Source organism: Pristis pectinata, chromosome 24 (genome assembly GCF_009764475.1).
Source record: "Pristis pectinata isolate sPriPec2 chromosome 24, sPriPec2.1.pri, whole genome shotgun sequence".
Lineage (NCBI taxonomy): Eukaryota > Metazoa > Chordata > Chondrichthyes > Rhinopristiformes > Pristidae > Pristis > Pristis pectinata.
This window is the reverse complement of record NC_067428.1, coordinates 22,233,867-22,252,209: the sequence shown is the minus strand read 5'-3', so window position 1 is coordinate 22,252,209 and position 18,343 is coordinate 22,233,867. Positions and strand designations below refer to the sequence as shown.

The following is an 18,343-nucleotide window of genomic DNA, read 5'->3' as shown; positions in this document are numbered from 1 at the left end:
AGGTAGTTTTTGCTCCACCATTCTGCACATGTGGCTGTGTTCCCAACCGGAAACATTCTGGATATGGACCCGAAATTTTGAAATAGCTCAATACAAAATATGAAAAGAAGGCTGAAATATTGGGCAGAGCAGTGACAGAGCTGGAAGCACTGCTGTCTTACAGTTGCTGCAGCCTGGGTTTGATTTTAACCTCCGGTATTGTATGTGTGCACTCACAGGGAGAACGTCCATGGATTTCCTCTGGTTTCCTCTCACACCCCGAAGGTGCAGGTTGGTTGTTTAATTAGCCACTAAAAATTGTCCGCTGTGTGTAGATGAGTGGTAGAATCTGGGAGAAGTTAATGAGATTGTGGGGAGAATAAAATGGGATTAGACTAGCACTGATGTTTGACACAGACTTGTTGGATCGAAGGGCCTGTTTCCATGCTGTATGACTCTATGATTCCTGGAGTAGGTGGAGCTGGCTCAAAATTGAAAAGTGCACTGCCTTTTTTGAGCTGTGTGGATACATGTACAACACTGGACATCAGTAAACTAGGCAAACAATTTGCAAATGGAGGTTTTTATTGTGGGTTTGTAGAGTGAGTGGCTGGATTGGTGACAGTGCCTTCAGCTGCCCAGCCCCCAAGCTCTGGAATTCCTTCCTAATCCCCACCCTCTCAGCCTTTCTTTCCTCCTAAGGAGCATCACTACTCCTTAGAACTTTGGGTCATCTAACTATTTATCTTCTTATGGGGGTGTGGGTCAGTTTTTGTTTGGTAACACTCCCGTTATGTGATTTGGGTTATTTTGACTTGGTTTCAAAAATGAAAAAGACCTTCATTTATGTAATGCATTTCACATTACCTTCTGAACACCCCAGCACTCTGTGCAGCCAAGCAGTGTTGTAATGGAGGAAACACAGTAGCTAATTTGTGCACAGCAGGCTCTGATAAATAGTAATGTGATAATGACCAAATAGATGCCGTTCAGTGATGTTGATGCAGAGATAAATATTGGCCGGGATACTGGATGTAACTCCGACCATCTCTCTCAAAATGCTGTCTAGATTCTTTACATCCACCTGAGAGAGCAGAAAGGGCTTTGGTTTAACGTCTCATCCAAAACATTAAAAACATTCTTTCATCACGAGGCACTGACGGGTAGAAAAGGCTGCAAAGCAGAAGTAACCAGGCCAGATCTGATGCATGAAAATCTTCACTAAAGCCGAAGCATTTTCTGGAGTCCAGCAAAGTTATTTGTGGCACTGAAAGGATTAATTGACAGCTTGAAATGCTAAGGGAAAGAATGAACCGGACGTGTGCATTTTACAAGGAATGCAGTTGGGAAGATAATTGCATCTAGTGTGAATCTGATATACTTCTGTTTTGCCCCCTTCTCTGTGTGTGTGGTAGGTACATGTGTCATATTTTATTGACATCTGGCGTTAAAAGCTTGTTATCAGCCTATTACATCACAAAGTGCAATGTGGCGTGTTAAAGATCCATTTCATATGACTTCAAGGTAAAGCATGTCAGAAGAGAATTCCAGGATAATTGGAAGGTTCATTTCATGATAAATTCAAATCAAACGTGTAAGATGCTGGTTTCATTATTCTGAGTCGGCCTTTAAGTCTCCTGATGAATGTGTGGGTAAGGCATCACGGCGTGAGATCTCAGGAAAGGGAAAAAGAAACATGGGTATCCTCGTTTAAATCTAACCTATTAAAACGAGCCCAACTCCAATACTGGTTACACATTCGTAACATAGAAACACCAGGAGATAGTCTTTCCACATTAACTGGATAATTATTTGACCTTGACCTGAGGTTCTGACCCCATATCCTCTCCCTACAAGGACTACCTACTTTGGCCTGTTTCAAGCCTATCTATCATTGAAACCTTCATTCATGACGGGTGGTGCAGCTAGTACAGCCAACCGGTTCAGTCCCAGCCTCCAGCTGTGTGGAGCTTGCACGTTCTCTCTGTGACCGCATGAGTTTCCTCTGGGTACTCCAGTTCCAAAGACATGCAGGTTGCTAGGTTAATTGGCCATTGTAACTTGTCCCTACTGTGCAGGTTAAGTGTAGTAGTAGTAGTGTAGAATCTGGGAGGAGTCGATGAGAATGTTGGAGCAATAAAATGGGATTGGTGTGAATGGGTGTTTGGCAGTTGGCACAGTCAAAGGGCCTAGTTCCACGCAGCATGATTCTATAATGTTAATAACTACTGAGAGATGAGGTGAGTTTTTCTTTATGCAGTGAGTTGGAATATACTCAGACTACATTACCTGATAGGCAGCGGAAGCAGATTCAAGAGCATCTTTAAACCTGGAACTGGATATATAATTAAGACAGTATAAAAACTGAAGGCTGCAGTGGAAGGTTAGAGGTGTGGAACCCATGGGATAATCCTTGCAGGCAGGTACATTAGGGCGGATTGTCTCCGTCTGCAGTTTACTCTTACGCTAGATGGCCTAGATGCAAAAAAGGTCAAGACGGCCTGGCTCCACCTTGGTTTTTCTAAAAATATTCACCTTAAAAGGGCACACCCACTGTGGAAACGCCAACCATCCTGCAACAATGGATTTGAAAAAATTGTGTTGGGCACATTGGTTGACTCAGCAGTTTTATTCATGCTTATTTCTACAAGTAGGCTGCAAATCAAAAGCTAAGGAGATCTCAGTGGGTGAACAGGCCCCGACAACGGCGACAGGCGTGGATCAGTGAATGGTCAGCATGGGGGAGCTGGAGTGTTTGTTCCGGCACCTGTGGAGGGGGAGCATCTTTCCGGATTAAGCGTTGCCTGAGGTACGTGGCCAGAACTTTTATCCATATTATGTACGTTTCTTGCTGCTGCATTGGAACTCAACAACACTGGCATTTTCCACATTGCATTGGCATCACAAGCATCCCATTGGCCAACTACTGGAGTGTTTGCATGGTAGCAGCTCACTTTACTGACCTCTGGTGGTTAATATTATCTACTGCAATAATGGAAATGTGGGCACGGACAATTTTACTCTGTGCATTGCAGATATTAGTCTAATAAGTATTACTTCTTTAGTCTTAATGAAGATGCAAAGGTCTACCAAAGCAAAATGACTCAAAAATATTGGAACTTATTTATAAGTTTTTAAAAAATGTAAATCGAGGGATTTTTAAATTTGTTTTTTTTAAAATTGATTATGTAAGACAGAAGCAATGTACAGTTTTTTTAAGATTTTGATTAGTCAGCGGATATTTGTACTTTTATGAAAAGAACTAAAATAAAACATCGCAAAATTATAGAACAGTAGAATTACAGAATTCTGCATTTCTATGTATTTTTGGGAATAATGCTTCTTACTGCGAGGTAATGATGCAGCTCTACAAAACTCTGGTTAGACCACACTTGGAGTACTGTGTCCAGTCACCTCATTATAGGAAGGATGTGGAAGTATTGGAAAGGGTGCAGAGGAGATTTACCAGGATGCTGCCTGGTTTAGAGAGTATGCATTATGAGGAGAGACTAAGGGAGCTAGGGCTTTTTGAGAAGGAGGATGAGAGGAGACATAATAGAGGTGTACAAAATATTAAGCGGAATAGATATAGTGGACAGCCAGCTCCACTTTCCCAGGGCACCAATTCTTAATACAAGAGGGCATGGCATTAAAGTAATGGGTGGGAAGTTCAAGGGAGATATCAGAGGAAGGTTTTTTTACCCAGAGAGTGGTTGGGACATGGAATGCGCTGCCTGGGGCAGTGGTGGAGGCAGGTGCGTTGGTCAAATTCAAGAGATTGCTAGATAGGCATATGGAGGAATTTAAAATAGAGGAATATGTGGGAGGAAGGGGTTAGATAGGCGCTTAAAGGTTGCCACAACATTGTGGGCTGAAGGGCCTGTATTGTGCTCTACTGTTCAATGTTCTATTTCACTTCTCAATAACCCGGCTTCTTATTTCTGAGATTGCATGCTTCATTCTTACACCACAGGAAATGGGTTCCTTGCATTAATTCTGCCAAAATCTTTTATTATTCTCAATTGCCCATTAATCTTCAAAATTCAAGAAGATTGCTTTGGAATTAACAAGATTTGACTCTGCATAAGAAGACCATTATGCCACTGATGTCACAGCCACCAGAACGATCTCTCTGATGTAAATTCATTGTTGTTTTCCCTATATCTTTTAATATTTTCCTTCTTAGCTGTCACAATAAGCCTCAAATCTGAACATTTAGAGTGAAAAACTTACTCCTTCTGCTGCTAATCCTATGTTTACAGCTTCCAAAAAACCCATTCACAGACCAGTGAAAATAACCTTGCATTATTTGTCATGCTGGCTTAAATTGCATGAGCAATTTGCATTTTTAGACATAGTGATAGGGTTGATGATCTGGTGTGGGAGAAATGGATGAGATGTTAAGATTATTTTCTTCAATGTTCAGCATGGATTTTTAAAATATTTCTTGGAATACTATTATCACCAATAAGGTTAGCATTATTGTCCTGCCTGATGTCTTTAAGAAGGTTGTAATGAATCCTTGGGAACTATTGCGCATTGTGCAGTTGGGTGGTACTCCCTCAGCTGCTGGGTTGGGAGTTCCAGGATTTGGATCCAAAGTCAACCTATCTCCATGTAAATTGGTTTATTATTGTCAGATGTACCAAGGTACAGTGAAAAACTATTTTGCATGCCATTCATACAGATCATTTCATTACTACAGTACATTGACATAGTACAAGGGAAAACAATAACAATGCAGAAGTGTTACAGTTAGAGAAAGTGCAATGCAGGCAGAAAAAAGGTGCAAGGCCATAACGAGGTAGATTGGGAGGTCAAGAGTCCATTTTATTATACTGGGGGACCGTTCAATAGTCTTATAACAGCAGGAATGAAGCTGTCCTTGAGCCTGGTGGTATGTAGTGTCAGGCTTTTGTATCTTCTGCCCGATGGAAGGGGGGGGGGGGGGAAGAGAGAAAATGTCTGGGGTGGGTGGGGTCTTTGATTATGTTGGCTGCTTTACTGAGGCAGCGAGAAGTGCAGAGTCCATGGTGGACTGGCATGGGATTGGGAAGGGAACCCATGGGTGGTGGCGTTCCCACATGCCTGATGCTTTGGCCTTTTCAGGTGGCAGAGACTGTGGGTTTAGGAGACAACGTCTGAACAAGCCTGGGTGAACTTCAGTGCACTGGTGGTGGAGATAATGGAAGACAATTGATGGGCTGCTGATCAAGCAGGCTGTTACAGGTTACTGACCCTGGTAGTTTAAATAATGGTCCATATTGATCTGCCTGTTCTCAGGCAGGGCAGTGGTTAAGGTGCAATTGTTGGCCTCAATTTGGAGGGAAGAGTTGCCAGGATTACCCAGAGTTCAAGGTCTAGGTTGTTTGCAAGGAAGCTACAAGATTGGTGTCCATGTAGTTGAAAGCAAGTCTGCCTTCAGGGGAGAAGCAAGGTAACTGGAAAAAAAATTCCTCAAAGTTTTACTGCATCAGCCCAGACACAACTAGGGCATTTTCCAGTCTCTGGTGTTTCTGCACAATAAAGCCAGAGCCAAGCTCTACAAATTTTGGGTTAAATAGGACTTAAAATGTTTTATAGCATGGAAGTATAAGCAAAGGAATCAATCTAAATTACCTGCTTTGTTGCTCCCCAGAGGAATTCCCAATGGTGATTAGTGAGTGGTTTTAGAAAACCATTTTGTGAATTCAAACTGTACATATCATTTCCTTCAAATAACATCTGCAAAAATAATTCCCTGCAACTTTTTATGAATGTGTGGAGAGAAATGTATAACCAGAAGGATAATTCTCAATTGACCTGTTCCTGGAATTATCAAAACATTCTTAAAGGGTTAATGAAAGGCAGAGCGAGTTTCTGGAATGGGAGTGAACCACCACATCTGATGTCTTACCTTGGTTGTCTGGCATTGCATGATGCTATAGCACATGTTGTCTCTGTTTTGTTGCAAATTTCTAAGAATAAAATTTTAAGTTCAGATTCTAAAACACTGTCAATCCAGAATGAATTTTAATGTGATTATCTGGCCATCACCCCCCTGGGGGTTTTGTTTCCTTTCTCTGTAGCCTCCCCGGTCCCATGACCCTCCAAGATCTCAACATTCCTCCAATTCTGGCCTCCTCCGCATTCTTGACTTTCTTTATTCCACTGCTGGCTGCCGTATCTTCAGCTGTCTTGGAAAAGTTGGCCACCTCCCTATTGCCCCTTCAAGATAGTCCTTAAAACCCAAATCATTGGCCAAACTTTTGGTCTTCTGTTCCAATATCTCACATGACTCACTGTCAAATTTTGTTTGATGATACTCTAGTGAGGCATTGTTAAATGTGCCAGGTAAATGCAAACTGTAGTTCTATTTGAGCCACTTTAGATTTGAGAAGGCCATCATAAAAGAAGTTGACACATGACACCCCAGTAATTGGGAGTTTGACTTTCTTACAGGATTATGACTCTTCTTTCAGAGAATTGACAAGATCTACAATGTATTTGCTTTCAATTTTCAGATATGCCAATGCAGAAGGCTGTCGAGGTGATCAGAGACAGTACAGAGTTTGCAACGTTCAGGTGAATATATTTCTTCCAGAATAAATTTAGTACTGAATGTTCTTTTGAAAGGGCTCATTCTAATTCATTTTTCTCAATCATTGATCTGTTCCTATCAACCCATCCTTAAACTTTTCAACCCCATGTTTCAATTCTTTCCCCTTTCCTGCCTGTCATTTTTTAGTTCTATTTCATCTTTCACCCCATCTGCCCTCTTCATTCATGGCTGATCACCTCTAGAAATGATGCATTTTCTAACTTTCATATCATCACTTCCAAAGGTGCCAAGGATCTATTCTCAACCTTTTCTTACTTCAACACACTGTCCCTCACCAAAATTATTTAACAATATAAACTCTGACGGTATCTACGTCCACCATTTCACCACCTCTCCCAATCCCTTCCGTTAGGTTGCCTGACCAGCATCAAATTTCAGGTGAGTGGTGACTTCCCTCAATGCAACTTTGGGAGAGTATCACTGAGCCACATCCTAATCGCCTTTTCTTTGCCATCTTCCACCTCAGTCACAGTACTTCACTGTACCACTGGGCTGTCCCTTACAATGCTGAGCTAGGCTTCAGTATCCATAATTTCACTTATCTCCACCTCTTTCTCAGATCATCCACTGCTACAAATCCCATCCGTACCTTTGTCAACTCTGGACTCGACCACTCCAACGCTGTTCTGACCAGCTTCCCAACCTCTGTTTACTATAAACTTCAGATAACTCTTCTCCAAACCTCTTCTGTCTGTATCGTACCCCATTCTGTTATCCTTCACCCAACACTCAGCATCAGTGTTTCCCAGATCACTTTGTATCCTCATATTTAAATCCAGCCATGATTCACGCCTTCATATCTCTGCAACACCCATCCCTCCCTCCCTCCATCCTCAGTTCCTCTGACATTGCTTTTGAGTATCTTTCCCTCTTTAGGTTCATAGCGTCATATAGCACAGAAACAGGCCCTTCGGCCCAACATGTCTATGGCGCCCTTGCACCTCCCTACACCAATCCTATTTACCCCGCAGCGATTTGTGCTTCGCCCTGCCACATCAGCGCTCTTTTCTCACCGCCCAGTCAACTTCTAATACCGACCCCTCGCTCCGTCCATCCCTGCTCCTGCTTCACCCTACACGGTCCGCTTGAGCCGCACCCTGACCTCTCCCTTTCACGTCCGGCTGAGCTTCACCCTGCCGGGTCCGCACCCAGTTTGCCATTTCCACTCGGAATCATCCCGCTGCCTCTGCGCCCTCGAAGTTCACTCCGGCGTCGCTCCCTCTTCTCGGATGGTTGATGTTTCGCCAAACCCCACCCAGGGCGCGCTGGCTCATCACCCGGCACCTCACTTTCCGCGGTCCATTTCCAGTCACCCTACGGCCAATTACTGTTGCGCCTTCCTTGCTTAGTTGCCCCTTTGCTCCAATCCCTATCCCCGCTTCACCTCACACGGTCCGCTTAGCCCTCTCCCTTTCACGTCCGCTTGAGCTCCTACCGTCTTCCTTTCAGGTCCGCTTGAGCTCCAGCCTGCCCTTTCCCTTTCACGTCCGCTTGAGCTCCAGGCTGCCGTCTTCCTTCTAGGTCCGCTTGAACTGCACCCTCTCCCTATCCCGTCCGCTTGAGCTCCAGGCTGCCGTCTTCCTTCTAGGTCCGCTTGAACTGCACCCTCTCCCTATCCCGTCCGCTTGAGCTCCAGCCCGCCGGCTCCGCTCCAAGTTTGCTGTTCCCACTACGGAACATCCTGGGGCGCTGCTCATCACGCCGCACTTCTTCACCTTCCGCCGTCCACTTCACCCTGCAGCCGATTACTGTAGCGCATTCTCACTGCTGAATTACCCCCTCTCTCTGTCCGTCCCTGCTCCTGGTTCGCCCTACATGGCCCGCTAAGCCACCACCCTTTCAGGTCCGTAGGTAGGCAGATACTGAATCTGCCCACCATAAATACAGATCTTCCACAAACAAAATTTCCACATGACACTCCAACACAAGGTGGTCCTTAGCTGCCATCCATAGAGATCTTGTAATCCAATGACATTAAGCAACTGTATTGTCAGTACGATTATATGGGGAAGGAGTGAAAATTACACTGCAATCCTGATCAATACATCAGCCAATCTGAGAAATTTTTGCCTTAACCATGTCCTTCCCCCACTTCTGTTCTAACTCTCTTTTCTGTTAAAACTATAGTTAAATTCCAGTTCATCAATCAACCTGTTAATCACCTCTCCTAGTTTCTCCTTCTTTGCCTTTCCTTGATTCCTTTGCTTTGAGGGTGTTTTCCTACAATTACAGGTGCTTCTTAGATTCTGGCTTGTTCACAGGACAGGCATGCTGTTCATCAGGTTTAATTATCCCTTCTAATTGCCCCCTGAACTGAAAGACTCAATGAGCCATTACAAAATGCAGTTAACAATGTCAGTGGGTCTGGATTCACAAACAGCTCAAACTATGCAAGATAGTAGATTTCCATCCCTGAAGAGACCAGATAGAGTTTTAGTCTCACGGTGACTCTGTTCGGGACTGGCTTTATCCAGTTCCAAGTTTATTTCATTACTTGAATTCAAATTCTTGAGCTGTTATTATGGGAATTAAATGTCTGAGGATCAATGGTTGCTCATCCAATCAATGAACCAGTATGCTACTGTACCCTTGAATACAAGTAACTTTTATTCTGCTTTGTGACCAGCACTAGGTTTTTTCTTGGTAACTTTTATGTTGACAATATTTTCACAGGAGTGCCCTCCAGGATCCACTGATTTCCGGAAGTTTCAATGTTCACTTTATAACAACAAGCCAATCCAGGGCAACATGGTGATTCACCAGTGGCTGCCGTTCTATGGGGGTAAGTGTGGAACATTCTGCACAGTTATGAGATAATGGGATCACTGAAATCCACATGTCCTGAGTTTAAGTGCCATTTCAGTTGGCATTACTCCACCTTGCCTTGTGCCTTGTTTGGAAGGACAAGAGGTCGAGCATTTGTGAAATAATCTGAGGCTGCAGATGCAGATTATCAGAATAATGGGAGCTCAAGAACTTGGACACACATCCTGATGTGCTATTCTAATGATGTTGTTATCCTTAGATGTGATACATTGGTTTTGGAATGAATACTATGGGGAATAACCCAGATTTACCAGACCCAAAATGATAAATTAAGAGGAAAAGTTATTAAATTAGACTTGTACATTTTGGTATATACAAGAGTAAGACATGATAGCTCAAGGGTTATTGGATTTTTAATGGAATTGATAGGGTAACAAGAGACTCCTTTTAGATAGCTTGAGGTCCAGGATAAGGAGATATATCACTAAAATTCAATTCCAAGAACATTCAAAAAAGAAATTATGAAACACATCTACACACAATGGGAGCTAGGAATGGGACAACTGATGACCACTCAGTTAATAATCTTAATTCTGAAGTTAATAGATTTTTGCTAAACCAGAATTGGCAAGAAACATGGATTCAAGGTGGACGATGGATTTAGTTTGCAGATCAACTGCAATCTCCTCGCATGGGAGAACTGATTTGATGGACTGACTCGTCTATTCCTATGTCTGCATACTTAATCCAGTACACGTAGGCCCTTTGAACCTCAGCTAGTACACAAATAAAATGAAATTACTCCTGTAAGTGTACAGGTACTAATAATATAACTCCTGACTAAAATGTCCTGCACCAAATCTGGGTTAAATTACCACATAGAAATCAACATGGAGTATTCAAAGGAGAAACTAGCAGATGTACTGTCCCTAAAGGCTTGTCTAAAGTACAGCTGTGGCATTTGGGGGTAACAATCATTCTCCAGTGTGTCCATAAGGACTGTAAACATTATTCCAAAATGTTTCAATTTTGCAAAAAAATAGAGCAAAGGAAATTGTTGCAGACATATGTACGATGTTGCTCTATACAATGACCTCATGAGAAGAACAGAAGGATCAGTGAAGAAAGCTTATCTCACTAGCAGCCAAACTCAACAGGATATTCAACCTAGCAAGTGAATGGATTTTAAACCAATCTAATGTCCAGTTGTATTTCCCTTTTTATTTTCTTTATCCAAAAACAGTCTCTAATTTTAGAAATTCCTCCAGGGTCTGGCCTCCCCTTATCTCAGGGATATTCTCTGGGTCTATAACCCTCCGGTGATGGTGTATAGCAGACTTGCAAGGCCTTGCTGGGGCTGGAAAATGTTACTTGTGAAGAGAAGCAGCTCAGGCTGCTATTGTTTTCTTTGGGACAAAGGAGAGATTTAACTGATCTATGTAAAATAATGAGAACAGGAAGGACCTTGGCAGGAGGTCAACAACTAAGAACATAGAAGTAAATAGATGAGACAGTTGTGGAAAATATTTCCATCCAGAGAGTATCATAGAATAATTGAAACACACAGTGGGTCCATGACAGCAGTGATGCACATCTACACTAATCCTATTTGCCTGCATTAGGCCTGTATCCCTCTCCAAGTACCTTTCCAAATGCCTTTTAAACCTTGTATCTGCATCTGCCTCTACTACCTCCTCTGGCAGCTCCTTCCAGATAACCACCATCCACTGTGTGAAAAACATACTCCTCAAATCTCCTTTAAATGTCTCCTTTCTCACCTTAGAACTGTGCCCTTGAGAATGTGTATAAAGTATAATGAAGGGTTAGGAGAGTAAAAGATTGTGAGCCCTGAAAAGAGAATTTAAGGGTACATCACTATGGCTGTAATAGACTGCTCAAAATAGCTGTGCTTCACTTTGTAATGCCTTGCTTCAGAAATTTTGCTTGCTTCAGCTAGTCTTCTTCAGTCTTGAGATATGATTATACAGTAAAATCAGTTCTTGTCTCAGCAAGTCTGCAGACTTGACTCTTGCTCCACTAAACTGACCCTGAGCCCACCATGAAAAACCTTATGTATACAAAGATAACTGGTGGAACAAGATGGTCTGAAAAGATTAAGGAACTATAGCTTTTGTAGAAATAGTAACCTTTTTTAAGTAAATTCCTTTGCAACCAATCACGAAGTAGAAAATAAGTGCCATGCTGCCTGACTAATACATGATCATTCCTTGCATGGTAATTGTTTGCACCTCTGAAAAAGTATAAGAATGTATGTAGATCAATGTATCTCAGAGACCACCCGGTCCGGGACGTAGGTGCCTGGCTTGGTGCTCTCTCCTTGGATCAAGTAATAAAGAGATTGAACGAGAACAGTGGTCTTTTGAGTCTTCTCTCCGACCGAATTCGACACCCTCTAGTTCCAGTCTACCCTGCCCTGGGAAAAAGAGTCAGACTGCCTATGCCCTTCGTAATTTTATAAACCAATATAAGATCACCCCTCAGCTCCCACACTCCAATAAGAATAAACCCAGCCTATCCATTTTCTCCTTATAACTACAGCCTTCCATTCCAGGCAACGTCCTCGTGAATCCCTCCCGCACTCTCTATTGTTACCACATCCTTCCTATAGTGTGGCAACCAGAACTGTACACAATACTGCAAGTGTGGTCTTAACTTAATGCTTTGTATAGCTGCAATGTGACGTCCCAAGTCTTATACTCAATGCCTTCTCCTGTGAAGACAAATGGCTCCTTTACTACTTTATCCAGGTGGGTCACCACTTTCAGGGAGCTATTGACTTGCACCCAAAGGTCTCCCTGTAGTGGGATGTGGAATCCTCAAGATGTTTAGAAGGAATCTGGATGAGCAGTTGGAGAGCTGTAATCTGAGAATGAGGACTGGGAAGATGGGATGGGATGGGGGGTCTGAACTAATTAGCTCCAATTTTTGGCTGGCATGGACACGATGGGTCAAATGGCCTTCTACTGTGCATACATTTCTATGACTCTGGGATACTGGGGTTCTTCCAATGCTGAATCTTTACTCATCCTTAAACTGACAGCCATGCCTTCAGCTGCCAAGGTTTTAAGGTCTGGAATTCCCTCCAGTAACTCCATGCCTCTATCTTTCTCTTCTCATTTAATGACCTTTGAAACTGTATCTCCCTGCCCATTAATTTGGTCATCTGTCTGCATTTCTTTGGCTTGGTATCATTTTTTTTTCTCTCTGTGAAACATCTTGGAGTCTTTTTGCACAGTTAAAGGTGCTATATAAGAGGAAGTTATTATCTACAGAAGACAGGACTGTAAAGTACCCTGCAGTGATCGTTGACCAAGTAGTTTTAACTCCTTGAATACCACATTACATAATGACAACTTTTTCCTCAAAACTATCATTGACCCATTTGCTATAGTTGGTTTACTTGGATTTGACCCAGGGTGCTGCTCTGACCTTGGAGATTTATGGGAGTTTAAACTTTGAATCTTGCTCTCTCCTCTTCTTCCAAACAGCTCCCAACCAATGTGACCTCAACTGCCTAGCCAAAGGGAAGAATTTTTACTACAGATTTGGCCACGTTCTAGATGGGACAAAATGCAGCCCTAACTCATCGGATATGTGCATCAGTGGACAGTGTCTGGTGAGTCATGTCTCAGGAAATTATAAAAACCAAAACCAGCCTTTAGGACACATTGAATAAACCACTGACTGTCATAGCTAAGTATATTCAAGGGAGAGATTGATAGATTTTTAGATATTAAGGAAATGGAGTGATTTGGGGTTAGGGCAGAAAGGTGGCACTGAGAAGAAAGATCTTATTGGATAGTGGAGCAGATGCAAAGGGTTGCTTGGCCTAGTGCTTTTCCTGTTTCTTTGTTCATCACGTAGTCTGACTGTGGACAAACAAGCCCCATTTTTATCAATAGAATATCTCTGGTGAATCTTACCCGAGAATGTTGGAGCTGTACCTTACTTTAAGGTTCATTACAATTCTAGTTTAAACCTGTTGCCAGGACCGGAGATAGAATGCATCATTTCCACCTTTTCTGCAAAGCAATCTTTTCCTCTACAACACCTTTGTTTTCAGAGTGTTACCGAACACAATGTCATCTCAAAACCCTCAACAATATCAGGCCTGTTGAAGTCCAGCTCTTGCCTATAAAATAGGGTGGGGTTTGGAGGAGCGCACTTTTGACTTTCGATGATGGTGTAAAACATCCATAGAACATAGAACAGTACCGCACAGGAACAGGCCCTTCAGCCCACAATGTTGTGCCAAACTAATTAAACCAATGATGCCTAATCCCTTCTGCCTGCACCAATGATGCCTAATCCCTTCATTCTCTGCATAATTATGTCCCTATTTAAGAGCCTGTTAAACACCTCCACCACACCCCTGGCGGCACATTCCAGGCACCCACCACTCTGTGTAATAAAGAACCTGCCCATCTCCTTTAAACTTTCCCTCTCACCTTAAATGCATGCCCTCTAGTATTAGACATCTGTCTAATTTGTCCAATGTCAATTCACCCACCTGGTCGTACATCCCTCCTGATTTTCATTTCACTTCACTTCATTGAGACATGTTGCAGGTGGCTAACTCTATCGCTTGTTCTGCACCAGCTCTCACTAGAAATGACCTACATCATGTGTGGGGACCACACAAAGGGCATAATAGGGCTGAGTTGTGATGTCCTCTTGTAGTCAACTGGCTTCATGACTTTCTCTGGGTGAGGTAGTGTGGTCCTGCTTGTATCTGCAGAAAAGGTGGAATATAAAATATATAGAAATATTAAAGATATAGAACTATGTATCAATGTCTAATCCCTGATATAAAAATTATTGGACAAGTGTAGGAATTACTAGCTGCTTGAACAATGCTGTGTTTTGTGAAGGTTGCAGATGCTGATGTAGATAATACCTAAACTTGTGACCCAAGGGAGATGTGCTGGAGAGGTGGTCTCATTTTGCTTGAGTTGGAGTTAGTTTGAACCCTAGCACGTGCTTTAGGCTTTGCATTACTGTGAAACCCAAACTACTTCACACTGAACTAAGCTTGTAGTGCAAGTGGATTAGGGTTTAGTATGTGAAATTCTGTTTGTTACTCCCTGATGTAGTGATGCATTTATCTGCCTATGTCTAGTATTTCCACGTGGAAATATTTTATTAGCTGCTAAAAAAAAACCTTTAATATACATGATCAAAAGTGTCCGATATTTTGATTCTAAACTGTATTTTAAGGGACTGCCTATGTCTAGTATTTCCACATGGAAATATTTTATTAGCTGCTAAAAAAAAACCTTTAATATACATGATCAAAAGTGTCCGATATTTTGATTCTAAACTGTATTTTAAGGGATTGTTAAGTAATGTTTCCATTACACGTGTGTCTGTGTCCTTGTCGTGCCTTACACTTCTGTAGGTCCATCCCCATCCTGTCCACTCATGTCTCAACACACAAGCCTAGACAGCACATCAACATACTACACAACCATGGAGAGAGCTAATGCTGTCTTTAGGCCAATTTATTGAGCAGTCCAGGATTTAGGGCTGTTTTTCCTGTGGGTGCATAGGCTTAATGAAGTGTCCTACCCAATGACACCCAACATTACTCCAGCCATCCTCAGCTGTGATACTCTGCAATGGGGGAAGGTTTTGTGTGACCTGGGTCCAGGCAAAACCATTGCACTTCAACTTGGCCATCAGGGAGACGCTAAAGTGGATTGAATCTGGAGCCTTTCCAATTCCTGCCATCAGTTGAGTTAACCTCCTACTTCCAGTGTCCAGAGCACTCAAAGGGAGCACAGGGCTGCTCTATGGTACTCCTTCTCTCTACAGAAGATCCTGTAAATACAATTGGGGAAGGGGAGAATTAAACTATATTTCTGTGTCTTGCACTTTTCAATCTCGGTGGGGTCCTCAGGAAAAGATAAATAAGAGCCTTCACAATGGGACGAATGAGAGGAAAACCTGTTTCCTGCAAGGGAGTATGTGAAACAGGCCCTTCAGAGTAACTGAGATGTGTACAATTCCCTCCCCATCAGCTCCACTCTTTGAATGAGGTTTTTTCCACTGTCAGCTTACTGTAACTGTAACACACAACATTGCTGAGGCGAATCATCAGATGTGTTTTCTGGTCCATTTTACCCCTTTCTTGTGCTTTACAGAAAGTAGGCTGTGACAATATCCTCGGCTCGAAGGTCAGAATGGACGTCTGCGGGGTGTGCGGTGGACGGAACAACTCCTGTGTCCTGGTCCGGAGAATCTACCAATCAGCATTCCCCTCTTCTGGTGATTGCCCTGACATTCTCGATGGGTGAATGCCTTGTGCCTTGACTAAAACATGAATCAGAATTCCCGTCTGCGCCAGCAGCCTGCAATAGCGTGAGCAGTGCACGGTAGCTCAAGGGGCAGGAGAGTAACAGTGCAGATCCCTCCTAGCTGCATGCTGGCAACAAACAGAAAAACTGCTGGAAATGCATATCCACAGAGAGCACAAAGACAGACAGTTGCATCATTAATGGAGACACAGCTCAAGTACCATCACCTATTTATGATGCTTACCTTGCATTTCCAGCATTGCTAGTGTTTCTCTTTCCACAATAATACACCGGATTTTCATTGGTTATCAAAACTGGGCTGTTAGCTGATTATTATTATTACCTCAGCTTCTTGTCTTACTTTTCCAAAGCAAAAGGGATTTGAAAAATTAGGAAAATGACTCCTGTTTTATTCTAAATAATATATAATTGGTTCTTTTCATAACTTCATCTTTTCACTATTTATTGGAGTATTACATCCAGTAGATAAAGCTCTCGAAGGCTATGCGATTTAAATATCTCACGGGGAGAGAAATCTATCCTTGGTTGATGCACTAGTCATGGCAATTAAATCAGCCACTGGTTGATTCAGTTCCTGATATCCATAGCTGGCAGTTAAGGACCCATGAAGCATAAAGCACTGAAGGAAAATTTCTGCCCCACAGATTAGACCTAGAAATAACTGCTAGCATTGAATCAAAGTAAGTTGTACCTCAAAAGGAGGCCATTTGGCCCATCGTGACTTTGCCAGCCAAAACTGGACTACAGATTAATTCCACTTCCCAGCTCTTGGTGTAAGCTCTTCATTTGCTCGACTGGGTATTTCTTAAATGTGGTGAGGATTTCTGTCTCCATCACACTCTCAGTCAGTGAGTACTGGGCCACCATCACTTTTAGACAAATATATTATCTTCCAACTCCCCTCTAATCCATTCGCCAATTGATTTAAATCTGAGTCTCCTACTTACTGATCTGTCTATTAAGGGAAATATGAAAACAGAAAAACTGGATTTCATATGCTAAAGGGATGCTGCATGTTGTCCACATTGGAACTTGCAAAAATAAATCGTTCAGTTGGGATGTCCTCAGAGAAACCACGATAGTCGTGGTTTCTCCCTTTTAAGATTCTCAAAGCCGACCTGTGCTTTCACAGGAGGCAGCTGCTGCCGTATCACTCATGTGCAGCCCACTGGAAAGACCATAAGACCATAAAATGTAGCAAAAAGTTAGGCCCTTCGGCCCATCGAGTCTGCTCCGCCATTCAGTCATGGCCGATTTTGTTCAACCCCATTCTCCTGCCTTCTCCCTATCACCCTTAACCCCTTTACCAATCAAGAGCCTATCAATCTCTGCCTTAAATACACCCAATAACTTGGCCTCCATAGCCCTCTGTGGCAACAAATTCCACAAATTCACCACCCTCTGGCTGAAGAAATTCCTCCTCATCTCAGTTTTAAAGGGACGTCCCTTTACCATGAGGCTGTGGCCTCAAATCCGAGACTCTCCTACTAATGGAAACATCCTCTCCATGACCACTCTATCCAGACCTTTCAGTATCCAGTAGGTTTCAATGAGACCTCCCTTCATCCTTCTGAACTCCATGAAGTAAAGGCCCAGAGACATCAAATGCTCCTTGAAAGCAAGGTAGTGCTGTTGAAGTGAACTCTCCTAGCAACCACATACAACCAACATGGAGATAATGGAAAAGGGAAGGAAGGGCAAAATGGAGAAAGAAAGGGTAGGGGGAAATTGAGGAAGGGGATAGATGGAAGGAAAGATGGAGCAGTCCAATCAGGTGTTAGGCGTTCATCAAGCCAATGCTATTGCGATCACCGACGTGACAGGTTCCTGCATCTCTTGCATAGATGGTACAAGCTTTATCAGCGCTGACTCTCTGCTGAAAGGCAGCACTTGTAAAACAACAGGGAGAGTCAGTGATGTCCCAGTTGGGACTCTTTAATCCATATGTGGGTCCTGACATGTTGAATGGGCCACTTGTCAGTTTTCTGTGAATGAGCAAGGAAGATCAGACTCTGCCATCTTTTGATCCAGTTTCAGTCAATAAATCAGAAACGTATGTCAAGCATTGTTATTGTGCCATGACATGCATGGAATATGACAGGGAAATGACACTAGTGCCAGGTCCGTCTTGCGATGGGTAGGACCTCAGCAGGAAATGGCCACAATCACTTCAAAACATGTGCAAAACACCCTTCATGTGCCACTTACATGGAAAAAAACAGGTGCAAATGGATTTTCTCCGATCAAGTTTCTTGGCTGCAATGCTTTCATGAATGCCTTTAACTTCCTCCTTCAAATACATTTCTCTGCTTTCTTGGCAGGGGTACCTAAAAACCGTTACACAATTGCTATTTTGCCCCTTAATAAAAAAGATACAAAAACCAGTGAATGCATTCTGCATTGGAGGGAAGCAGGCCATGAGCTTATATAAAAAGGTATATTAAAATGAAGGGCTTCGGTAGGGTGAGGAGGTGAAAACAAGTTTCCTCTGTTTGGGTCTCAGCTCTGAAGAGTCAACAGATTTAAAATCATTACTGGGAGGGGGGTGAAGGAGATAGGCTGTTTATCTTTGTATGGGAGATTGTTGGAGCATGGAGTTGTTTGCTGCAGAGAATGTTTGAGGCAGAGATACTGTAACAGGAGAATGGAAAAGTATTTG

At 42.8% G+C, this 18,343-nt stretch overlaps 1 protein-coding gene across 2 annotated transcripts in view; it reads left to right on the top strand.

Moving 5' to 3' along the window:
- adamtsl5 (ADAMTS like 5) overlaps positions 1-18,343 on the top strand; it is a 152,402-nt gene that overhangs the window by 111,468 nt on the left and 22,591 nt on the right. For both annotated transcript variants that reach the window (XM_052037871.1, XM_052037872.1), the window contains 5 exons: positions 2,634-2,788; positions 6,483-6,543; positions 9,254-9,362; positions 12,856-12,983; positions 15,511-15,634. In XM_052037871.1, coding sequence (XP_051893831.1) covers positions 2,634-2,788; positions 6,483-6,543; positions 9,254-9,362; positions 12,856-12,983; positions 15,511-15,634 — 577 coding nt within the window. The remainder of the gene's footprint in view (positions 1-2,633; positions 2,789-6,482; positions 6,544-9,253; positions 9,363-12,855; positions 12,984-15,510; positions 15,635-18,343) is intronic.